General features: G+C 45.8%; 2 protein-coding genes across 7 annotated transcripts in view; one reads left to right on the top strand and one right to left on the bottom strand.

The window, feature by feature from the left end:
* Positions 1-23,538, top strand: part of GPRC5B (G protein-coupled receptor class C group 5 member B) — a 29,799-nt gene extending 6,261 nt beyond the window's left edge. For all 3 annotated transcript variants that reach the window (XM_083413669.1, XM_083413671.1, XM_083413670.1), the window contains exons 2-4: positions 5,206-6,223; positions 15,059-15,171; positions 17,410-23,538. In XM_083413669.1, the coding sequence (XP_083269795.1) occupies positions 5,215-6,223; positions 15,059-15,171; positions 17,410-17,454 (1,167 nt within the window). In that variant the 5' untranslated portion in view covers positions 5,206-5,214 and the 3' untranslated portion in view covers positions 17,455-23,538. The remainder of the gene's footprint in view (positions 1-5,205; positions 6,224-15,058; positions 15,172-17,409) is intronic.
* Positions 23,450-25,799, bottom strand: part of IQCK (IQ motif containing K) — a 33,642-nt gene continuing 31,292 nt past the window's right edge. For all 4 annotated transcript variants that reach the window (XM_083413761.1, XM_083413764.1, XM_083413763.1 and 1 more), the window contains one exon: positions 23,450-24,756. In XM_083413761.1, coding sequence (XP_083269887.1) covers positions 24,557-24,756 — 200 coding nt within the window. In that variant the 3' untranslated portion in view covers positions 23,450-24,556. The remainder of the gene's footprint in view (positions 24,757-25,799) is intronic.

Below are 25,799 nucleotides of genomic sequence, written 5' to 3'. Positions count from 1 at the left end.
CCAAATATAGACACAGACCTTTTAAGGGCCAGGGGTCCACTTTTGAGCCCCAGGACTGAGGTCTTCCCACTCCTGTTGTAAATGGAACAAAGCCTGCAATCAAACAGCAATCAGACTGCTAGCACATTTGCAAAGCTAAGCAGACTGGCCCTCATGGCCTCTGACTCAGGAAACCATTCCCTAATATGAGAGGCCTGGGCAAAGGATTGCTTGCTTGGTGCTGAGAGCTACATGCTCAGAGGCACTTTTTTTCATTATTTGTGTATTTCCAGTGAGGTTAGCCCTTGCTTTCAAAGCAGGTTTCCATGATGAGATTTGGCTGAAACAAAAGTGTTGCTCTACATCTGTGCTCCTATGCAATGATGGAGATGTTGGCAGGACACATGACTGTTCATGCAGAAGGTCTTACTTCAATCCTCAGCATCTCCAGTTTAAAAAGGACCAGGTAACCAGGGATAGGAAAGACCTATGCTCGAGACCCTGGAGATTTCATGCTACTGGGCTAGGTGAACCAATAGCCTGACCTGATAGTCTGATCTGATAAAGCAAGATGCCATGACCCAGAGCAGGAATAAGGGAACCCAGTGCCTTCTGGGTGCTGTTGGACTCCCAATTCCCATCAGCCTCAGCCAGCATGGCCAGAGGCAGGATGAGATGTAGTCCAGTGACATCTGGAGGCCTGCAAGTTTCTCCATCCCTGATGGGGACCAAGCATGGTGTCTTGTTATTGTTGGGAGTCAAGCAACCACCCTTGCAATAAGTTACCTGAACCAGTGGAGTAGGAGGGTGATAAGGCAGAAGGGCAACCTGTTCTTCCTACTCTCTCTTAGTAACTGCTTGTTAATAAAGTAGATCCCTTCCTTTCAGGCTTTGCCTTCCTCCTGCTTCTCCCAAGTTCAGCCAGTAGCAGCATGTGCTAGTCTTAAATTCCTGGCTGCCTCTTGGTCATATTGTCAAACCTAGAATGGCTTTGTTCTCCATGCATAATAAACTTTTAAGTTGTATTGGTCCTTCTGACAAGCAGCCTTACCAGATTATTTCTCTTTGTACACCCCTGCAATATATTTACCAAACTTCCAAGAGTTATGAACCACCAATTGGACTGCAGCCCACCATCCTATCTTTTTTTGCTTGCCAGTGTGCTCCTCCCTTTTTGGGGGGAGTCCAGGGCAGTCGGGGAAGATTGTTAAACTGACAGATAGGCTGCTGGAAGGTACCAAAGCTGCAGGGCAGGGGTGGAATCAGATTCAGACCAACCCTTGGTCTTTGTTAAGCTCCTCCCCACCCCTTTGCTTTGTAGATCGGATGTGACTTGCTAGCCCTTATGATTGCAGAGATAGATTTGAATATGCAATAGCCGAAAATAAGGAGAAAGCCTGCAGTAGCCTTCAATGGTTGAGTGACTTACCTATCCTTGGCCACAGTGCCATCTATCCAACTAGGATTCAGATCCAGCCCTTCCGTCTTCTAAAAATACATTTTTTACTCCACCTCTCCATGTCCCCAAACAGGGTCATAATTCCTCTTAGCAGCCGAAGTGTAGAGCTTTCTCTCTCTCGTGCAGCGTTGTGCAGACTAAGAGGAAACCATCGTGGCAGTTCTGCATGCAAAGCACATTGCCGTTATTAATTATTGCTCTGCAGCCACATATCTTCGTCCGCCTGATCGCCGCTCAGCTGTCATTTGTTCCGTTATCAGTCAATGCAGCTTATTCCTTGGATCTGGCGGGGAAAGATTGGGCAGAAATCCGACTCGGCAGCAACTCTGTGGCACGTGGCAGGGTCTGCTTTTGCTTCTGGAGCTGCAGCAGGGAAGAGAAATCTGCTTCAAGGGGCAGAGTTAGGTTTTTGCAGTAGCTCTGCAGAGGTGATTCCAGGCCTTTGAGTCCCTGGGTGGCTAGAATATTGATGGTGCTACGAGGAACTATAGAAAAGAACTGAATTTGCCCCCGTCAATCTGGAAGATTTGAGCAACCTGATCTGGCACCTGAAACACTTCTGTGTCATCCAGGGCTTAGGAACTTATTTCAGCTGGAGAGCCAACTTAAAACTTTCCAGGGGCCACATTCTATTGGCCCATCTAGTCCAGTATCCTGGCTGGGTGCTTAATGCAGTCCTCCATGCCATCATAAAACATCAGACATTAAAAACTTCCTGATATAGGGCTGCTTTCATATGTCTTCTAAAAGTTGTGTAGTTTCTCATCTCCTTGACATCTGATGGGAGGGTGTTACATGGTCGCCACTACTGCTAAGGCCATGTACTTGGTTACTTCTCGCAGTGAGGGAACCTCCAGAAGGCCCTTGGAGCTGGACCTCAGTGTCCGGGCAGAACGATGGGGATGGAGATGCTCCTTCAGGTATACTGGGCCGAGGCCATTTAGGGCTTTAAAGGTCAGCACCAACACTTTGAATTGTGCTTGGAAACGTACTGGGAGCCAATGTAGATCTTTTAGGACCGGTGTTATGTGGTCTTGGCAGCCGCTCCCAGTCACCAGTCACCAGATGTTGCATTCTGGATTAGTTGTAGTTTCCGAGTCAGCTTCAAAGGTAGCCCATGATGCCATTTGATTGCCTGGTATGGGAAATGGGGGAAAGCAAATGCACAAATCTCTGGCTTCTGCTTGGCTCAAATGTAGCCAATTGCACAAAATCACTTCTGTTACTCTGCCTCCTCCTGCCTTTGGAGCCCTCGGAAAGTTACACACAATAGGATGCAACCCTCGAGCTGAAATAGCCTCTGAACCAGGCCAATCTAGTCTGTTCTCACGGGGCAAAGCTGTACAGTGTCTTGGGCAGAGAAGGTGTTTCCTGTCAGCTGCTACTACCCAACCTTTTCAATGGGGGAGGCAGTTTCACACCCGCTCGCCCTGCCAGTTGTCTCCTTTATGGCTTAAAGGGGATTTTCTACCCTGCCCAGCCCTATCTCAGTGGAAAGAGGAAATGAAATACAACTTGAGGCTGACTCTGAGTGGTTATCCATGCTGCGTGATCTCTCGGGAAACAGACTTGTCCTAGAATAGCTCGATCACATGGGGGGTACATGACATGAATAAAATATCCAGAAAAATGAAGGAGAAACCTCTTGGAAAGAGTGAGCTGCCTTGAAACCCTCGCTCATTACTTGTTTGGGCAACACTGAAGCAAAACAACTAGCGCAGAATAATTGCACTCCCGGAGCCAAAGGCAGTGGGGGGGAAATAGCAAGTTCTGATCATCTGACGTTTGCTCTAAAAGGCTGTTTATCACATCTCTTTCAAACATCTGTGCCGATTGGAATTGCTTCTCCGCACGGCTTTCCATGAATCAATGCATTGTTTGATGCGCTGAGTACCGTACAAATTTTCTCCTTTATTTAAAAGTGAAATATACCTGCTTGGGTCATTGGTATGGCTTGCTGGGTAGAGCTTAGGCTGAGAACATTAAAGAGAGTGAGGAGAACCCTGCTGGGTCAGACCAAAGGCCTGTCTTGTGGGGGGGGAGACCTTAGGTCCCAGGGACCAAATGCAGCGCCTGAAACCCCGGCCCTTGAGATTTCCTCCCATTTCACACCCTCCTAACCTTGCTTCACACCCTCCTTGGGTGTTTTTGCATGGCTGGAATTGAACTCTTATAATGCCCATCTGGGACGCGGGTGGCGCTGTGGGTTAAAGCCTCAGTGCCTAGGGCTTGCCGATCGAAAGGTCGGCGGTTCGAATCCCCGCGGCGGGGTGCGCTCCCGCTGTTCGGTCCCAGCGCCTGCCAACCTAGCAGTTTGAAAGCACTCCCGGGTGCAAGTAGATAAATAGGGACCGCTTACTGACGGGAAGGTAAACGGCGTTTCCGTGTGCGGCTCTGGCTCACCAGAGCAGCGATGTCACGCTGGCCACGTGACCCGGAAGTGTCTCAGGACAGCGCTGGCCCCCGGCCTATAGAGTGAGATGGGCGCACAACCCTAGAGTCTGTCAAGACTGGCCCGTACGGGCAGGGGTACCTTTACCTTTACCTTAATGCCCATCTGCTTGCCTGGATGGCAGCTAGAGAGAGATGTGTGCAGAAACTACCCAACTGTACAAACTAACATTTACATGCGTTACACTGCCCAGTTCTGTCTCTGGCACCACCCGTCACTGGCAAGTACCCTGTCCACCCAAGATGGTTGCCCAGAAGACAATGAAGCTCTCTGAGGAAAAATGGTTTCCCCATCCCTGGGCTACACCCACACTATACCTTCAAAGCACATTCTTTCCCTTTTAGCCACATATTGGGTGCTCACTTTTCTGCATGGTGCTTGGTTCAATAATAGCAAAAATAATCATCATTGCTTAGTAGTAGTAGTACTTTAATTACTTATACGGTGCCCATCCGACTGGGTTGCCCCAGCCACTCTGGGCAACTTCCAACGTAATATAAACACGGAGCAAAACATCAAAGATTAAAAACTTCCCTATACAGGACTTTCTTCAGATGTCTTCTAAAAGTCAGATAGTTGTTTATTTCCTTGAAATCTGACAGGAGGATGTTCCACAGGAAGGGCACCAATACCAAGAAGGCCCTCTGCCTGTAACATCGCTTCTCACCCTGAGGGAACTGCCAGAAGGCCCACAGAACAGTTAATAACAACCCATTATTATTATTATTATTATTATTATTATTATTATTATTATTATTATACAAGTATTAATAACAATACATTATTAGTTAGTTATAACTAACTAATAATGTATTGTTTCTAGTTTCATTTGTGAAATGCTTCCTGCGAAGCCTCTTAAAGCGATTTCAACATTCAGAAAAATCATGCATAAAACAACTGGATATCTATAAAAAAAAAAAAAATTAAAACCCAGCGCCAGTACAATGGTACCTCAGGTTAAGTACTTAATTCGTTCTGGAGGTCCATTCTTAAGCTGAAACTGTTCTTAACCTGAAGCACTACTTTAGCTAATGGGGCCGTGCCACCGGAGCACGATTTCTGTTCTCATCCTGAAGCAAAGTTCTTAACCTGAGGTACTATTTCTGGGTTAGCGGAGTCTGTAACCTGAAGCGTCTGTAACCCGAGGTACCATTGTACTGTGATCTATATATAACAAGCAAAGCGGGTCAGAGTTCTAGCCTGCTCAGGAATTATTATTTGGTATGAGGGAAGCATTCTATCATGTTAGCTCCACCTGGAAATGGAACATAATGAAACATTCTTCTTTGTATCTCCTCGCCTTCTTTGGTTTCAGGCAGGAAAAATGACCCCTTTCCCAACTGTGGCCCTCCTCCTCCTCCTCTTTGTGGTGGGCTATGGATCGTCGGAGAATTCCAGTACCTCCAGAGGGTGCGGCCTGGACCTTTTCCCTCAGTATGTCTACCTGTGTGACCTGGATGCCATCTGGGGGATCGTCGTGGAGGCAGTGGCCGGAGCTGGAGTCTTGACGACACTGCTCCTCATGCTGATCTTGCTGGCAAGGTTGCCGTTCATCAAGGAAAAAGAGAAGAAGAGTCCGCTGGGGGTCCACTTCCTCTTCCTCTTCGGGACCCTGGGCCTCTTCGGGTTGGCCTTCGCCTTCATCATCCAGGAGGATGAGACCATCTGCTCGGTCCGCCGTTTCGCCTGGGGGGTCCTCTTTGCGCTCTGCTTCTCGTGTTTGCTTGTCCAAGCCTGGAGGGTACGGAAACTTGTCCGGCATGGCAAGAGCCCGTCCGGCTGGCAGCTGGCCGGTGTCGCAGTCTGCTTCGCGCTGGTCCAAGTCATTATCGCAGCGGAGTGGATGATACTGACAGTCGTGCGGGACGGGAAACAGGCCTGCCGTTACGAGCCGATGGATTTCGCGATGGCTTCCATCTACGTTATGTTTCTGATGGTCCTTGCCCTGGGCTTTTCTTTCTTCACAGTGTGCGGGAAGTTTAAGAAATGGAAGAAGAATGGAGTGTGCCTCATTCTAACCAGCTTTTTCTCAATCCTCCTTTGGGTTGCTTGGCTGACTATGTACCTCTATGGTAATAACGAACTGAGGAGAAGAGACCAATGGAGTGACCCCACTCTGGCAATAGCACTGGTGTCTAGCGGTTGGGTCTTCGTGATCTTCCACGCTATCCCGGAGGTTCACTGCTCCATCCTCCCATCCCAGCAGGAAAACACACCTAATTATTTTGATACTTCACAACCACGGATGCGGGAGACTGCTTTTGAGGACGACCTGCAGCTTCCGCGGAGCTACATGGAAAACAAAGCCTTTTCAATGGATGAGCATAATGCAGGTAAGACGCTTAAACCACAATCTGTTCTTTGCAGGGCAGGGATGGGTCTCCCGCAGACTTGGAAATTGTTGTAGGGACTACAGTTCCCATCATCCCTGCCCATCGGCTGTGCTGTCTAGGACTGAGGGAGAGTTGGAGTCCAGCAACGTTTGGTTGGCCACAGGTTACCCATCCCATATTGAGGGCATCATAATAAAGATGTATTTGGCAGGCGGGAACGCGTCCTGTGGAAAGGAAATTGTGGTGGCAAGTTTTGAGGCGGTGAGAGGGCCTGTTTGACCACGTGCTCCAAATGTCTCCATCATGGTCTTTGGAGGAGAACTAAGGGATGTTGCAGATCCACTAGAACTTACATTTTTGTAGTTAAATGGGTGGTGGGTGCATAATATTTATAGTTCACGTGTAGTGATCACTGAGACGGCATCTAGTTGGGTGAGACAATTCTGTCGGTTGCCACTGGTGTGTCTGGTCCTGGTGTGTTAGAATGACAAGCAATGTTGGAAACTCTGATATATAAGCTAGGCAGCAAATGACTCCGTAAACCAAAGTTGCCGTCGGCAAAATGGATTATCTAGTTGCCATTTGGGGGCAAGATGGCTCTAAAGTCTTTATTTTTCAAATGATGGACTGACTGTGATTGATTAAACATCTGACTAGTTCAGATGACCACCTTGAGCTAGGTTAAGAGCTTTGAGAACTCCTTAAAGAAGAATGGGAACCTTTTACAAAGTACTTAAAGAAACAACAAAATGAACTGGACTCCTTGGCAGGTTCTGAATAAACATTTACAAACTTCTTATTGGTAATATATAGATAGATAAATTAAGGATCTTTACAATTCTATAATATGCAGAGAACAACATGTGCTGAAAAACCAGAGAAAGGAGCTGAGGGAAGTCTGGGGGGGGGGGGTTCTTTTGGGGGGAGGGGGGAAATGTGGGGAAAGGAAGTTGATATGTTTTTGATAAATTGTTATGTTGAAATTCCTAATAAAAAATATTCAAAAAAAAAAAAAGAGCTTTGAGAACTCGGAGAAGAAAAGTCAATTGATCCAGGGACAGCCCACATACAATGGTGCCTCGCAAGACGAAATTAATTCGTTCTGCGAGTTTTTTCGTCTTGTGAATTTTTCATCTTGCGAAGCACGGTTACCCATAGGAAATGCATTGATGGTTTCCCATAGGAATGCATTGACGGTTTTAAGAAAAAGGCGCAATACGTTTTCGTCTTGCGAAGCAAGCCCATAGGGAAATTCGTCTTGCGAAGCAACTCAAAAAACAAAAAACTCTTTCGCCTTGCGAGTTTTTCGTCTTGCGAGGCATTCGACTTGCGAGGTACCACTGTATATATTGGCCTATTCCAACCTCCTTTTCTTAATGGTGACTGCTCCTGCTCAGGCTGCACAGAAAAAGCAATTTGGTTCCAGAGACTCATTCCGATAGTGCAGATGAAATATAACTGATGGGATTCTACAGGATGGGGTAGGAGTATGTGAAAACAGTCCAGATCCAATGATCCCCAGATGGTGGAGATGTCAAGTGCCATCCTGGCACCCAGGCATCTTCACTTTGTCACAAGCGGTTGAAAGCAAAATGCGCCTGGCGCCTGGCTAATTTCGAACACGGCTTTTGAGAAGGTGACCAGAATTTTGCAACATATTCCAAATGCAGTCACATCATAGCGTATTTTGTGGGTTTTTATGTTTCCTTATAGTATAACACTATAAGGTTATATGCTACAGCTAGGATAGCTTGCCTTATGCTCTGTGCTACTGACTTTTGGGAGGCTAAATGTTTTCCGAATGCTGTTTCTGAGCTGTAAGGTGGCAAGAGCAACCAGCTCTGGTGTGGGGTTCAATATTCTAACAAGGTAGGGAAAGAAAAGGAAACATTTGTGATTGGTTATGAGCACATCCTTGCATTGGAAAAGATAGAGCAGGTCAGGTTATTACAGAATAAATGGATTCCTGCTGTACATAAAGCAGGCAGAGAAGTTTTGAAGGATGTGCAATGGGCATTGGGAGGGCATTGTTCAGGCTGTAATAAGAACATCAGCAGGGCTTTGCTGGATCAGGCCAAGAGTCCAGCATCCTGTGGCCCTTCCAGATGTACCGTTAGCAGCACTATAACTGTTTGGGACCCCCCCCCCCGCATTGCATCATTTTATCACTATTCCGGAATACTGCAGTCATCAAACCAGTTTTTCTTCTATCACAGAAAAATGCAGCATTTGTGAAAGACCTGGAATATGTTCTGCAATATGTCCGTTGTGAGGAAGGTGCCTTGTGCAATTTCCCACATTTTGTCAGGCATTTGGGGTGTGCTTTAAGCAGCTTCTGTTTCGTGCCGTTTCTAAGAGGATTGGACAAATTCATGGAGGATAAGCCTATCAATGGCTACTATCCATGGTGACTATACTCCACGGTTGAAGGCAGCAATGCTATTGAATACCAGTCACTGCGAACCGCAGGAAGGGCGACTCCTCTCATCCTCAGGTCCTGCTTGCGGGTTTCCCAGGCGCATCTGGGCAACAGGGTAACAGGATGCTGGACCAGGTGAGCAACTGGCCTGGTCCAGCAGGGCCTTCTTATGTTCTTACATCCCCCCTTGTGCTTTTTTGACAAGAGGTTATCCATAGCTAAGACCCAAACAGTGAACTCAAGAAGTTCCTACAGCCTGACCTCAGGAATCCTGTGAATGCCCTATCGATACCCTGTTTTGCCCGCTTGAAACTCCCAGCATTTGCCAGTTGAATGAACAAGAGAATGGAAGTGACATGGCTGCAGCCACAAAACATTTCTCAGTGTTGGAAACTCTTGATAAATAAGCTAGGCGGCAAATGGCTCCGTAAACCAAGGTTGCAGTCGCCACAATGAAATGTCCAATTGCCATTTCTGAGCAGCTCTAGAGTCTTATTTTTTTTTCAAATGATGGACTGATGTGATTGATTATCTGGCTAGTTCAGATGACACCCTTGAGCTAGGTTAAGAACGTGAGGAACCTAAAGAAGAAAAGTCACTTTATCCAGGGACAGTCCACATGTATATTGGCCTGTTTCTACAGGATGTGGTATTAGTGTGTGAGGACAGATCCAGTGACCCCCAGGCATGCACCACCAGATGATGGGAGATGTCAGGCACAAATCCTGGCACCCGGGCATCTTCACTTGGTCACAAGTGGCTGATAGCCAGGTGCAAAATTTGCCTGGTGCCTGGCTAATTTCAAACACTGTTTCCAATCTGAACACATCCTGTCATTGGTGTGTATAAGGAAAAAAGCACCATCATCTTCAAAAAACAACAACAGTGGTGTGTATCTCTTGGTGTGGACAACATGCTACAAATTTTCTCCCATAAACATTGGCATGGCCAGCACCCATATTGTTCTAAACCAGGGGTCAGCAAACTTTTTCAGCAGGGGGCTGGTCCACTGTCCCTCTGACCTTGTGGGGGGCCGGACTATATTTTGAAGGGGGGAAAAATGAACAAATTCTTATGGCCCAAAAATAACCCAGAGATGCATTTTAAATAAAAGCACACATTCTACTCATGTAAAAACACGCTAATTCCCGGATCTGGTAGGCCTTAGTTTGCCTACCCATGTTCTAAACAAAGCACCTGCAGGAGCCACCCAGATGATTCTGGGAAGCTCACAAGTGGATGCAATCCTTATTTATGAGGAGTACTGTAAGAGACTCCTTCTTTACACTTGTGAAATGTTGGCAGGCATGTGTCTAAGGTGTAGAAATGATCTGTACATCTTGTGCAGCCCCCAGCACTCAGTTTGGATGCTGATGTAATAGTCATAAAACACGGGGCCATTTGCTTGCAGAGCATTGTGCTGTCCCACTGAGCTGTGTCTCGCTTCTCGTATCACCTTTCGGACACTTGGGTTGGGACGGAGTCTGCAACAGAGCAATCTTTTTGAGAGCTGAGCGCCACTCAGGCCTGCAGCGACCGCCCCAGATTGCCAAGGATGACAGCCATGTAATTCAGCTTAAAGGGACGAGGCTAATCAACCAGGAGCCTGTTCCCGCTGTGAAAAGATTATCCTGTCAGGCGCAGGAGAGAGACACACGTGCAGTAATCCAGGCATACCCTCCATCCCATCTGCTCGGTCATGAAGGATGTAGCAGGAGCAACAGTTTTGTCCAAACAGACAGCTTGGCAGCTTCCTAGTAATAATAATAATAATAATAATAATTTGTTATTTATACCCCACCCATCTGGCTGGGTTTCCCCAGCCACTCTGGGCAGCTTCAAACAAAGTATTAAAATACAGTAGTCTGTTAAACATTAAAAGCTTCCCTAAACAGGGCTGCCTTCAGATGTCTTCTAAAAGTCTGGTAGTTGTTCTTCTCTTTGACATCTGGTGGGAGGGCATTCCACAGGGCAGGTGCCACTACCAAGAAGGCCCTCTGCCTGGTTCCCTGTAACTTGGAGTTCCTAGGGCATTCTCTCCAATCATCCCTGTTGCTCACCCTAATTCCGAGCAGTGAGAAATTTCAGGGTTACAGTGCTCATCCTGGGTTCACTTTCCCTTAGAATTAGGTTACTAGAGCCTTGTTATTTTTGTGATTGTTTTGGTGGTGGTGCCTGTGATGCCTAACCTGTGTTTCTCCCTGTGAGAATGGACTTCGTTAGTCCCACACAGCATGGCCAGTACTTAAGGATGATGGGAGTTGTAGTACAACAACCCCTGGAAGGCCACATCAACTATCTAAAAACAAAGTGTGTCTTTTCTTTTCCTTTGAATGATTGGTGACATAAAAAGCAGCCTTACAAGTTGTTTTCAGCTGTGTTTAATGTGTTTTAATGTGGTAACCTAGGGACCCGGGTGGTGCTGTGGGTAAAAGCCTCAGTGCCTAGGACTTGCCGATCGAAAGGTTGGCGGTTCGAATCCCCGTGGTGGGGTGCGCTCCCGCCGCTCGGTCCCAGCGCCTGCCAACCTAGCAGTTCGAAAGCACCCCCGGGTGCAAGTAGATAAATAGGGACCGCTTACTAGCGGGAAGGTAAACGGTGTTCCGTGTGCTGCGCTGGCTCGCCAGATGCAGCTTGTCACGCTGGCCATGTGACCCGGAAGTGTCTGTGGACAGCCCTGGCTCCTGGCCTCTTAAGTGAGATGGGCGCACAACCCTAGAGTCTGTCAAGACTGGCCCGTACGGGCAGGGGTAAGAAGTAAGAAGTAATGTGGTAACCTATCTTGGGATCCGTCTAGTTCACGGTCTGTCAGCAGCTTGGTGGTTTGAGGCAAGGGCATTCTTCAGCTGTTTAGTATGCGAGTAACCAGCCACCGCCAATTTAAATCTTTGTTTCCTCAGCACAACTCTGAATTTGGAGTGCTCCATGTCAAAATGTTTGTAGTGAGATGACAGGCGAGTTTTGAAAGCTTTTGAAGATACTGGCTTGTTGGGGCTGGTTTTCCCGCACCCCAGATCCCAAGAGAGACTGCTGATTTTTGTCACATGGCTGAATTCTGGTTCATTTGGAAGTTGACTTCTAAAGCCTTGGCTTTACTTTTTTTCCATCGTCTTTGAATTCTTAATACATAGAAACAAATGAGAACTTAGCACTCCTCCTTAACATATTGGATTGTAGAGATATAGCACCTTGGGAAGGGCTGCAGCTCAGTGGTAGAACATCTGCATTGTATGCAGAAGGTGCCAGGTGGAGTCTCAACCAGGCAGCTCCACATAGGGCTCAGAGATGGACCTAGAGACCCATCAGTGCCGACAATACAGACCTAGGTGGACCAGTGGTCTGACTCAGTATCATGAAGGCCCATAGCTGAGTGGTAGAGCAATTTGCTTTGCATTTGGAAGGTCCCAGGTTCGATCCCCGGCTTCTCCAGTTTGAGAAGAACTGTGTCTGAAACCCTGGAGAACCAGTGCTAGTCAGTGATGCTCTGGGATGTGGAACCTCGGGTCCTGGAGTCAGACATGGCCTTCCAGGCCTCTCTATCAGTACCAGCGTTCAAATTAGTCAGGTGCCAGGCGCATTTTGCACCTGGCTATCAGCCACTGGTGACCAAGTGAAGTTGCCTGCGTGCCAGGATGAGACCTGGCATTTCCACCATCTGAAGGTGCATGCCTGGGGAATCAATGGAACTGGACTGTTTCCACACACTGATACCACATTCTCTTAATATGATAAAGCTATCTGAACAAACTCTAAAAACAGCAAAAGCAACGTTTCATCAAATATTAAATTGATCTTCCATAAATGACCGTGTTACACCTCAGGGAAAGCTTCCCTAGGCAGAAATGTGTTCAGTAAACACCAAACTATCCATAACAGGTTTAAGAGGGCAGTGAAGGAGGAGAGGTTGTTGCCATGTGCAGAAATGAAATAGGGGGATGACCAAATAAAAACCAGAAGTTCAGGGTATCTGTGGAGTCTCAAATAAAAACAATCCTCTTTATTCAATAGCACCTCAATGGTCTAGCAAGAGAGGATTTATATTTCTAGTGTAAGAGGCTGTTGGGATTTCTTCTGGGGTGTAATTTTTGCCCAGATGCAGAAGAGGTGAACCATGGGCTTGCTGTGCAATGCCTTCTGATGTGCCTAGCAGTGAAGTACACAGTCCTTGGCTGTCCATTATTTTAATGTCTTTTGGCTGTCCAGTTAACTTTGTCCTTTGATACAGAAGTAACACAAAATTCTAGCTAATCAGGAACAACTGAAAATTGGTCACACTGCTGGAACCAACCACATTACAGGTCACTACCATCAAGTAGCCAATCAGATTACAAATGGGCACCCACTGGCAGAATTCCATGGAAGATTAATCGCTGTTCACCTGCACTGAACCCATCAGTGGGTAGATTTAAATGTGCACTACCGCTTTCTGGAAAGTGTATCTGTCCTCTGCCCCCTTTGTGGTTTTTGCCTCAGATTAACATGGAAAGGAAAGCCTCTCCCCAACATCTGCCTAAGTCTGAATATTTGTGATTCTTTCATGTCAGTCATTATTTTCAGCATCTGCATTGAAATTTGCAGATTGCAGCAAGCTTGCTAGATGTTATTTCACAAAGGCGATATACTAATTACGTATATATAGAATATATTGGAAGCTTCCCAATGGAATGGGATATGGGAAACCAAATATTGCCTGACCACCCGTCTTTTTTCCTGTGACCAAAATTGAGAGCTCCTCCTTTTGTGAAACATCTGCAATACTATATACATTCGTCTAGGCATGACAGCACAGTGGGGCTTCCTTCTGAGTCAACAAGGAGGATTGTCATGCACTTCTGTCAGCAAAGTGGGGAAAGATTTGCTCTCTGCTGTCCCAGAAGCAGTGGAGGCTGGTCCATTAAAGTGAATGGAGCTCTGCTCCTCCAGCCTCAGTCTCTCTCTAGCCATCCTCCAACTGCCTGTCTTCTCTGTGTTGCCCTTGTAGAGTTTAGCAGGGAGAAGGATGGGACAAAAGTAGGCCCTAGCCCTGCCTGCCATTGGTTCTGGCTCCCCCTACTGTTGGTCTTCCAACAGTCCACCCTACCAGTCCCAATGGGCGCCAGCCATGACTATTTGTCAGAAGACAAGAGTCTATCTAATGGGCTTAAGTAGATTCAGGTGGGTAGATTTCAGTGAAACATTAGGAAGAACTTCTCTTGAGCAGATATAAAAAAAAATGGTGTAGATTGGGAGAAATGCACAATAAAATGTTAATGAATTTTTATTAGGATTTTTTCTTTTTTTAAAAAAAGAAACTGCAAATACTTTCACAATTTTTTGCATTGCTTTGACTCTGTTCTGTAGAGTTAAATTCATCAGCTTTTCATTTCATTGTGGTGTAACTTTATCAGCTTTGTAGCTTTCTGAACTGGTACTTTATAAGAGAGATAAATCAATATAAAAAAACCTCATGAAATGAAAAGTAAACAATTGTTTTTTGGGGACGGCTGGACAGCAAGCTGATGTAGAAATGTGAAGAACTAAACTTAAGATTGGAAAAATGAGAAACCGAGAGAAACTGAAATCACTAGATTTTCCCCTCTCTAGTTGCCATCTATGAAGTTTAGGAATAAGATTTTCCTGTTAGTCATTGTACTTCCATGTGATGAAATATTTGGGCAGATCCACATTATAAATAAAAATTATTATTATTATTATTATACATTTGAAGTGCATTCAGTGCATCTTTAAAGCACACATCTTTCCCCAAAGCATCCTGGGAACTGTAGTTTACCCCTAGCAAACTACAGATCCCATGATTCTTTGGGGGACATCTTGTGCTTTATATGTGCTTTGGATGTGCTTTAAATATATGGCATAGATAGGATATGCTCTCTGTTTCAATACTCAAAGGTGGTATTATTCCCTTCATTCTTGAGGTTTAGGATGTGAGTGCAGGTGATCCTTAGGTAATCAAAACAGTAGTAAAGAGGGGAGGTATCAGCAGGTTTCTGGGAGGGAGCAGAGATCCCAAAGGATTGCAGAGGTACATAAAATCTTTAGAGTTGGGGAAAATAAGGCAAGAGTGTAGCGGAGCCCAGAAATGGCCCAGTGAAGACTGGGCATGGTCAGTGATCACAGAACGTTGTCTGGTTGCTGGAAGGTGGCATGTGTGGAAAACCTGGCAAGGATTGAAATAGAATGGAGTTGGCTGGAATCCTCGATGGGGAGCACTTTACGCTGCAACACTCGGTTGCACCTACCATTTGCACCTGCAGCGGCCATTAGGATGTCAACCTGCTTGCAGACATCCCAGGGGCATCTGGTGGGCCAGTAAGGGAAGCAGGATACAGTTTATATATTTTCAGAATGCAAAAATCTTTCTTTTACCTGTCTTTTCTTTCTTCCCCACCCCGCACCCCAAAATATACCACACACAGCTTTGCGAACTGCAGGATTTCGCAACGGCAGCCTGGGTAGCCGTCCCGGCGCCCCCTTTAGAAGCAACGTCTACCAGCCCACTGAGATGGCAGTTGTCCTGAATGGTGGGACTGTAAGTATCAAAATGTGACTCTAGAAGATGCTGCCTTTTAGGGTGAATGCCCAACCTCTGGTTTCAACTCAGAACTTTATTCAATTGGATGCTTACGCATATTTGGAAGGGGGGCAGGGTAGACTGGGGACATGAAAGGTTCAAATAATAAGTATTGCATGCAGTCATTCAGAAGATGACTTAAATTCCAAATTTTCCTGACATTGTTGGGCCGTTTAAGCTTTTGCTGCTAAGATTGCTCTTTTCAGGATTGGTCCAAACAATGCCATCCGCCCCCCCCCCTTAAATGAGTTATATCTCAATGTCCACTGTTAACAGCAATTCAGGTGTCTGGTTTTTTGTTTTTTAAAATTGCAACACACCTCTGGGTTTTGTTTCCTTTTTGAAAAGCCAGCACGTTCCCTACAAAGGCCCTCTTTCGCTGAGGACATTGCCACCTTTCCTTATGATAGTTCCACACACACACACACACTGTCCTGATAGAAACACAGAACAGAAGCCCGCACAAGAGAGTTCGCTCAAACGGGTCTGTGTGGCCTTGGGACGCGAGCTGCTCTCTTAATCCACAGCCAGGTCACTGCGAGAGTGGCTTACGGAGAGATCTGGAGCCAAACAGCCTCCTTACATCTCATTTGCATTGTGTGTGTTTAAGTGCACCCAAGAAACTCCATAGGCCGCTTTTGTGTGCGCTCACTCTCTCCGGCTTGCTGGCAAAAGGAAAACGCTCATCCAACCCCCCACCCACTTTTAAAAAAAAATTCCATGCCTACATACATGCTGCTTAAAAGGCTACTCATGAGCCAGCTTCTGTTCCATGCAAGTTGGGCTGTTTTCTTTTATTATCATTGGGGAGGTTTGCTGACACCATAATGCAGATTTACACACATTTTTTTTAATTTTATTTTTTTTTAAATGCACAAATATTATCATCAGTTTGTAAGGTCTGTTTCCCAGCCTGCCGCCTGCCCTGTTCACTCGGCGGGGTGTGGGGTGTGTGGAGAGACACTGTTGGACAGAGCCGCTGGGAGCCAGATTGCCCCTGTGAGGATGTAACCAGTTGGAGGGGGAGCTCAAGAGCGGCTCTCTGCAGCTAATGCTCCTCTGAGCTAATGCCATTCCGAGCTGCAATAAGCTGCCCTCTCCCTCCCTCCCCAAGCCACAATTTAGTTGATTATACTGGCTGCAACCTGGCTTTTGATCGCTAGGTCTGAAAGAGGCAGTTTGCTTTTGTGGCCTTTCCCTAGGAGTCAACGTTAGATTTAGAAATATCCGCTAAGTGCCATGATTGAGGCTGAGATTTGCACACCACAAGACTAAAATCTAGTGGGGGGTTCAGTTTATTCACTCAATATTCATCACCCACAAGAAAGTTGAGTTTCTTCCCCTCCTCGTTTGTAGGTGCCCGTGCTTTGGGCAATGGAAGCTGGTCCAGTACACTGACCTCAGTTAGCTCCCATCTGTCTGCCTTCTTACATACAACCGGTCCAGCTGGTGCCCCTGGCTATCACCTTCCTCCTCTTGTCTCAGATTTGCCCTTGTAGGAGGATGGGGACCAAGCTAGGATGAGTCTGCTATTAGCTCTAGCGCCACCTACTGTTGGCTTCCCTGCCTTCTGGCCTACCAGTCCCAGTGGGTACCAGCCAATACAAGCCTTGGCCCAGCTCACTGAAGTAGTCAGCTGGAGTCTGACCTGTACCATTTCAAGGCTGCATGACTGAAAGCTATCATGTCTGAGGGGAAGGCTAGTCTAGAACCCTTCTTCTTGGGAGACATCATAATTTGGTGGTCCCAATTTCATTCCCTGAAATATTCTCCAGAAGGGATGGGAAAGGGCTGGAGATCCCAGAAGCTAGAATTTGGTGATTTTGTCCTTCAGCTGTAGAATGCTGCTTCATAATGTTCATAAAGAAAAGGATGAAGGACCTGGGTGTCCAGCCCAGAGGTTGTCCACCTCGCTGACAGCTAGGTCTTTGCAGAGGATGTTACAAAAACCCCTCGGGTTGTCTCCAAGTGAGCCCTATTCAGAGCAGGCCTGCTGAAAGTCGCGGACCAGCAGTGATCATGCCCATTAATTCCAACTCTCAAGTAGGACTTAACATTGGCTACAGCCCTTAGCATACTGACTGACCATGGTGTTAATTTGGGATGGCTCTGTGTGCTTTTGTGTATATAATGTAGCCTGTCTTAAGTGATTTCTTAATGAATGCTTAGTTATGGCTTTATTATCCTTATTTCCAGATTCCAACTGCTCCACCAAGTTACACTGGAAGACACCTTTGGTGAAAAAGCTTATAGGCTGTAGAGGATGAGAGAGAGAGACAGATTTTATTTCCTGGCAGTGTGCGTTGTTTTATTTTTTTTCTGAGGGAAGAGTGAATAATCCTAGCACAGGACACCAGCAGTGCGGGAGGAGGGGACCCATCCACGGAGCATGGGAGATCCTAGACCGGATAGCTTGTTGTTGTTTTAAAAATAAAAATAAAAATGTGAGCGCCGTTTGAATTGATAAGCTAACCACAAAAGCAAAACCTCTGCAGTGAAATATAAGCTAAAACTAAGTTTAAAAATAGACGTAGGCGCACTCTTCCAAAAATAAAAACGGGAGAAAGGGGACACAGTGTTCAGAAATGGCAAGGCAACTCTCTGCTGCAACCAGAACACAAGGCAAATATGGCCTTTGTCCGGCCATCCAAGTTTTGAGACGAAGAGGATAGAACAAAAAAAGTCCTTAATTCAGATTGCCCCTGCTCTCAGCCCGGCAGGCTTTCTTACAACTTAACTGGCCATCTTGGAAAGGAGAGAGTAGTCATAGGATAAGAAAAATAAAAAATAAAATTATATCCATCTAGAATAGTGTTTCCTGACCATCCCAGGCCCTTTTTAAAGGTCATTTCTCACTCCAAAATGAAGGGAAGTGCCACTGTGTATATTCTGGGTTTCTAAGGTGAGCTGTACGAGGGTGAGGAACCAACTTTGTTATTTCAGAAAGTGCAGGCTGGTCCATGGCGGCAGGCCTGCCACTCTTCCCCCCGGAAGCACCCTAGGAAGTTGCATAGCAACCTTCCTACAGAAAGGGGGCGGGGCTCTGTTTGCTCCGCCTCTTTTGCACACGGCCACGTCGAAGGCAGCACTTGCTATTAAATCGTGTTGTGTGGAAGGGGTTGGGAGAGAGAGGACAGGCCAAGGCGATTGTAGCTCATAAGCGTGTCCAAGAAGTGGAACCAGACACACAGGAAATCTAGGAAAGTAGAGGCGCCCACTAAAAAACGTTGGTTTCCCCCGCCACTCTCCTCCCAACTTCAGTTTAGCACTGGAGTCTCATTGACTGCAATGGGTTGTTCATTTCCTTGTGTGCTTTTTTTTTTATTTTTACGGAGGATTTTATTCCTTTGTGTGTTTTCTAATGGGATTATTTTCATGTGGGGGTTGGGAACGAAGTGTGTGGTTGTTTCCCCACGCCGTTTCACCAGAGGGTCCCATGTGCCTGCCTGCCTTTTCACATTTTTATGGTTTTAATGATGTTCGCCAGAGCATCCCTTCATTTGTTTAGCATCGAACGCATATTGGGCATGTGAACAGCCATCACATCCTCCAGTCAAGCCAGCATTGTGCCCTGCTTTCCTGCAGAAAAAAAAGCAATTGAGGTTTGCTTGTGTTTTGTTTTTTTTTAAACACACACACACACACACACACACACACACATTACATGAAGTTGCAAAGTATGCGGAAGGATGGAATTCTTTTGCATCTGTTCTCATTAATATATATCTATTTTCAAATGGTGAATATAAATGATAATGTAACAAAATAAAGACCACATAACAGAGTAGCTTTGCAAGGCTGTATCCTGCAAAGGAAAGAAGACAGGTTTTTTTTAATTTTTACTTTGGGAAATGTCCCTGGTTTCTTTACTATAAGCCTGATCTTGTTAATTTCGGCCTAGTTCTCATTGAGGTCACCAGCTCGTTGTTTGGAAAGTAGTACCACTTCAGACTTAACAACCGGTTTTTAACAACAGTTTTCCGGCAGAGGGTGGGTGGCCACAAATCAGGGATGTTGGAGGTGTTTGGAATTGACCAGGTGGTTTGGATTCAGCGACGTCTGGAGCACTCTTCCAATGCTTGCAAGGAGCTGGAGGCTCATTTGATTGAAAACTCTTCTATGCAATGGACATTCCTTGCCCGCAGAAAGCCAGGAAGTTGGGGGAAACCCTGCCATGCTATGTTTCTATATGCAGGGGTTTCTATTCATTTGTGATTAGGAGAACTCCACCCCAGATCTGGCATTGCTCTTAGGTTCCCAGGTGGTGGCGTCAAGGAGAAGTAATTTTCCTCTGCTCTTCCTGGTGTGCCAGCACCACCCGTTCTTGGGAAAGGTGAAATCTGGCCATGGTTACACCTGTGTTTGGCATAGCAAGGCTGGAGTACTGTTCCACGCTGCCTGTGGGGCTGTCCTTGGAGCGTGATCAAAAGGTGTCGGTGGTTCAAAACACAGCAGCTGTGGAAGCCAGTTTGAGGGGTCATTTTCTTTTGTTCTTGTACCAGCTTGAAGCTTCTGGAGAACCATTGGCAGTGAAGAAAGATAATCCCAGGTTCGATGGGGGAAAGTATTAAGCATTTTCCTGTGTTAGAATCTGGGCACAATCCATTATGCTGCTTATTACATCTAAAGTCCAATTAGGCTGAGGGCAGGGTGGCTGCAGGGGGCCAGATCTTTATGTCCCCATTCCTGTGAGTCAACCCACCTATCAGTCACCAGACCTCAGATGATTGGCAGGAGGGTTTATCCCACTCATCACAAAATTTCCGTTGACACCACTGCTAAAATGAAGCTTTCCCTCTCCTCCGTTTTAGCAGAAATTTCAATAGAAGCTACTTGGTACTATTGGAGCAAGGTTCGTTCCCCTCGCCTGTCAGCTCATGGGCTGTGGGAGCGTAGCTTGCTCCACAAAGGGAGCTATTTCAAGCTCCCGGTTGCTCCTGTGTAGTCATGTAACTTGTCAGCTGTCCGCCAAGCAGCCATGATTCATGAGGAACAGTCTCGCAGGCAAAATTGGGAACACTGCCAGGTCAAATCTGACCTGTGGCCCAGAAGTTCCCAATCTCTGGCTTAGGACCAAGACCATCTTAAGGCAAGGGTAGCTAAACATCAGGGATGGTGGTATTGTTATGGTCCAACATCATCCGTAGGGCCCCACGTTCATTACCCCTTTCTTAGGAAGAGAAGGCCCTTAAACCTTACCTGAGCTCATTTTCCAAGGTTTGGATAAAAGGGCCTTCTCCGTGGTAGCACCCAGACGACTGCGTCTTCTTCTCAAGTTTTGCCCCATCCATTCACTCAAGCTCTCCTGCTATCAGGTGGAGAGACTTTTTTTTATTTAGGAAAGCATTGGACTTTTAAGTTTTGATCTCTCTCAGTCTTCCTGCTCTGTTGTTTTGTGGGGGGTGAAAAAATGATGCTGTTCTTGCTGTTGTATTCATGATTTGATTGTATTGTTTTAACGCCTCTTTTCTGTATCGTCATTGTTGTTTAAGATCATGTCAGCCACCTCGAGCTGCTCCCGTTGGAAGCGAAGGGCGAGGCATAAAGCCCCAAAATAAAGACATGAATTAAGATGTTCTACCTGCAGTCTGAAATAGTACCTTCACCTCAATGAGAACTAGGCCTTAAATGTCCATGAGTAGCCTCATTGACCCTGGCTGGTCTATTTAGTAGCAAAAGGGGTACAAGATGAGGATTTTTGTGATACACACTTATATAGTCTAAAAGAAAGTATATATTGCCATTCTTGCCATGATTATCTTACCAAGTCCCGTCCCCCCATCCCCCGGACTAGGTTAAAGCAATAACTTTTTTGTTGTGCACAAACAGTTGCTTTATGTGCTCTCAACAGAAAAGAACCACACACGGTGAATGCATTCAGAAAATGTATAAATATTAGTGTTGCATTTTATTGAGATTTGAACACGTTGGGTCTCATTTTATCACTATATAAAATCTTAGCTGGTGCTTTCATGTGTGGGTTTTATTTTAAGGGAAATGGAAAAAGTGCAGTTTGAAAAATGGACTTTTCTTAAACTTCTATTATTAAAAACACACACACATAAGATGCACATGGCATAAATGGCAAACAATTTTCTTTTTCCCAGCTGAGTGTTGATATATTTTTGGAAGCGATTGGGTTGGTGGTGTTTCTTTTTTTAATTATATGGGGGTGGGGGGCTGACTTTAAAGGAAAAAAAATACTTTCAAGGAGTGTAATTTAAGATGTTCAATGTTTGTTTGTTTGTTTTTTAGACAAGAAGGGATTTAGCAATCCTGCTTCCCCTTAAGTCAATGGCAGTTTGGGATCTTAAAGACAGGGCTGGATCCTGCAAACACAGGACTTCCCTTAACCACTCATGTCAACCCGAGCCTTGCTTCATAGTGGTGGGAGGTGTGCAGATTAAACCTTAATAAAATAAAATAAATAAAATAAGGGATTGATTCATTTCCCCAGCAAGTTAGTTTTGGAATGAATTTATATTTTTGTCAGTCTGTAACTTGTGATGTCAGATTCTGCCACCCCCTCCCCCCAAAAAAAATACCACTTGTTGATTTTTTAAAAAGGGGCACTTTTATGTTAAGTTATATTTTTGTTAATGTAACGAAGTTGTTTATACTTTTGCCTTTTGAGGAAAGTGATTACGAATGTAAAGCATCTGTAACTCCACAACAGTAAGCACAACTACTTGGGGGGGGGGGGATTTGGTTTCACTGCAACTCACTCTAGGAAGCGTAAAAGCTACTATGTTCTCCATTTTGCCAATCAATAATGCCACTCAAACGGGGTGGGAGGAATATATGTGTATATATATTTTAGGATGCAACCCTATGCACACTTTCCTAAGAGTAAACCCCATTGAATACCATGAAACCTACGTTTGAGTAGTTATGGCAGAATTGTGTCTATAAGGCACCTTAGACTGTTGTCAACATGCAAGTTTTTGAGATGAGCTAGGTGGCACCCCATAAACTGGAAGAAAAATGCAATCCATTAAGCAACTACACCAGGGGTCACATTTTGCATTTTGAGAGACTGCTGGGGGATGCCTTTCATAAACGGACTGCCAACGGGGTGTGTGTGACATAACACAACATGGTTGTCGTGAAAGGCATGGCATCACACAGAATTAGAGAGTACAACCAGGGCGAAGCTTTTCCCATGGCTGTATTTCCATGGGAGAAGAGGCTTGTTCTGTTGAATTTCTTCCTGGAAAACAAGGCAGAAGCAGGGAAAGTGCATTAAAGAGGAGAGGGAAGGAGCAGCTCTTTAGGACCGCAGGGATTCCAATTGCCTGGTGTCCAAGCGGCTCTGACTTTGCCCATTGGCTAAGAACACTGGTGGGTGAGAGGAGCCAGGCTGGCTCATTTCACAGAAATGATTGACAGCTGGTGAACCTTGCACTGCACTGTGCAAAGGATTGTGTCCTCCAGTTGCAAACAGCCTTCACTATTTGAAGACTAGCAAAACTGTACCCATTGGCTTCGGTTGAGCAGCTCTGGTGGGTGAATATATAGAATTTGGGGCATGTGCCCCATCCAGAGCCCCATGAAATTTTGGGGTTGAAGCCATTGACTTGGAGTGGCTCTGGTGAAGGCACACGTTAGCCCTGAGCTGTAGATGAATACTGGTGGCCAACCTGAGTGCACCACCCAGATTAAGGGCTCTTCTGCTATACACCAGCCCTTTTTACACCCCGTGCAAGGAAGATCCAGAGGTTGGGAGGTAGTTTCCACTCCGGCATCTCTTTTTGAGATGGTGGAGAAGGTTTCAAGGGGCACAGATGCCCTTGTCAAAGGATCCTGTGTCTTGCAGGATGCAGTCCTAGATAAACAAGGTGTGTTAAAATTCTAGCTTTAACTGCTAGGCAATGGCATCGTTCTTGGCTTAACTCTGCTTGAGGCTTCTGTTCTAACCAAAGGCAGTACAACTGGAAGCACATGTAGCTTTTATTTAAAAGAGAACAGACTGGACTACTCTTGCCACCTTACCAGATTACACAGCAGGTGCTTTTATTAACTGATGAGAGCCAAGTCTCATTTTTTTTGATAATATATATATTTATTAAATGTATTAATGTGCATTTTTTATAATGTCCCCTTTTCCCACTCGGCTGACCGTTGCATACTGTTTAATCTTGTACATCTTTGGAAAGGTTTTCAAGACAATCAAATGTGTACCATAATGACTGTACATAAAGATACGAAATTTAAAACGAAAACAAAACAAAAAAAGTTGTAAAGCATGGGCAAAGACATTTTATTTTCAAAATGCTGTTCTTAACAAATCAAAACAAAAATAAAGGCTTTACTATTTACTTACAATGTGGTGGTCATTTTGGTTTTGTCCTTCGAAAACGTGAAGGGTTGACATTTTTGTGACGTTCAAAGAGGCAGCGTCCCGTTCCATTGGCACAGGTGTTAATGGGGTTCTGGCTAGATCTCTTGAGGGGCTTCCAATGACTTCTCAGCTGGTCATGCCATTCAAACAGGGTGGTAGCGCCACAGCAGCAACAGCCAACATGGTGCCTTCTGCATGTTGTGGATTACAACTCCCTTCAGTGTGATCAGGGGTGATGGGAGTTGTAGTCCAACACCTGGGACAATGGCAGCCTCTTAATGAGGCAGTTTGGGGAGGGAACGCTTCCTTGGATTGCTCGCATAATTTTATTGATTAACTAAGGAGAAATAATTATTAAAAGCTGGAGTGATATTCCTCCCTGCATCCAGCATTAAGTTGCCAGGATGGGGATGATTCTGACTTGGGGTGGAAAGCCTGTGAGCCCCTCCAGCTGCTGTACTGCAATCCCATCCTTCTGGACCATTGGCTGTGCTAACTAGGCTATGGTACGTCCAACATCCCCATCCTCTAGTATGGTCTCCTGTCTCCAATCAGAAGTGGGGATAGAAGCAACCACTCTGATCTAGCTGGGTTTCTCCCCTTACATAAACACTGATGTGTTTGGATGGCGCATGAGCCGCCTCGTGACTGTTTATGCCACTACCTCAATCGGAACATCAGCCAGTGCCTGCATTTCCCTGGTCCGCCTGATTTACAGCCTTCATTCAAACCAGAACACTTAGAACGAACCAATCTTCAATCACACTGACGTTGATGGGACCAAGATCAGGTTAGATTAAAGGACTGTGGCATTGAAGTCGGCTGTAAATCAGGCTGTCTTACACAGTGTTCTTCTTTGAAAAGTGCTGGAGGGATTTTAGCCCCCAAGCTGACCCCAAAGACCATTTGGTTACAGTGGAAGACACTTCGCTGAGCCCTGCTCCCTTAATCAGCAGCTGATGGTGACGATTCGGGGCTTTTAAATTAGTATGAAAAGTAGTATCACTGCAGAGCTAAATCACGTGTGGATGCCCAGCTGATCTGCACCATTTGTGGATTCTCATCTGTCAAGACTGGAAGGGTTTGATTTTCTTCCTCTTTCTCTGTGACCGTAGTGACTTCTGGCTCTGGCAAGATTTCCACCACTGCCTGTTTTGAGCGAACTGGGCTGGGCTGTACTGAGTCTTCCAGCTTGGTTCCCACTGCAAGCAAAAGGATTTTTTAAAATGCAGAACTTTGTCTCAAACTCCAGACTGGTTAATAGATGTGTCGACAGAGTGTCAAGACTAGGGCCCAGCAGACCTGCCTTCAGATTCCCCACAAAAGTTGCTATGTACACATATTTAAAGCACTCAGCGTCTGTGGTAGAGCACTGGCAGATCAGTGGCTCCCCCAAAGAAGCTCAACAACTTGGCTCCCCTAAAAAAAGGTCAACAACATTGACCTGAACCCCCCTAGATCACAGTGTCTTGGAATTTGGCCACCCCTGCCCTAAAGAATCCCGGAAACTGTAGGTTACCTCTCACATTATTTACGGAGGAAGGAAATAAACGTCACAGCAACATTTATATTAAGGACTTGTGTGGTCTAATATTTTAGGGGACAAGAGAAGCATCAATAAAAACCATTTCTTGTGCATTGCAACTCTAAAAAAAAAATAAAAAATGTTAATTTATGTGATTCAAGAGCAGTGCACCAGCTGGGCAGCTCCATCAGACAAAAGGGCCACAGTTGGTCTTGCCTGCCAGAGTCAACAATGGTAAATGAACAAAAGCCCTGTATCATAATTGCAAATCAGAAGCCCAGCCTCCTACTCGCATTTGCATGGCCTGGGAGGGTTGCGGTGGAAAAGACTAGAAGCCTAGGCCGAAGAATGGGCTGGTTCATTCAAGCCGATGTGTGAAATACCTCCCTTTTCAATAATGCCGCCTACTTCGTCCTGTCCCTGGTCTAGCAATCCTATCTCCCTTCCCACCCAGGCTTTAGCATCTAAACCAGGGATGAACCAGCTTCCACCCAAGGTCCACATTTCCATCACAGTAACTTTCTGAGGGCCGCATGTCTGCAGTAGGCGAGGCCAGGGGAAAAGTGGGCGGAGCAACGGATGTCTTTCCACACCCACCTGCATCCTCCATCGAGACAAACGAGGCATTATGGGAGTTCAAGGGCAGGGTCCAGCCAGCCAAAAGCACTCAAGAGTGCAAAACAGGGCCAGTGAAGGGTATGGCCTTGGCAGGGGACTCTT

The sequence above is a fragment of the Podarcis tiliguerta genome, assembly GCF_965153285.1.
Source record: "Podarcis tiliguerta genome assembly, chromosome: 14".
NCBI lineage: Eukaryota > Metazoa > Chordata > Lepidosauria > Squamata > Lacertidae > Podarcis > Podarcis tiliguerta.
This window is presented reverse-complemented; position numbering and strand designations above follow the sequence as displayed.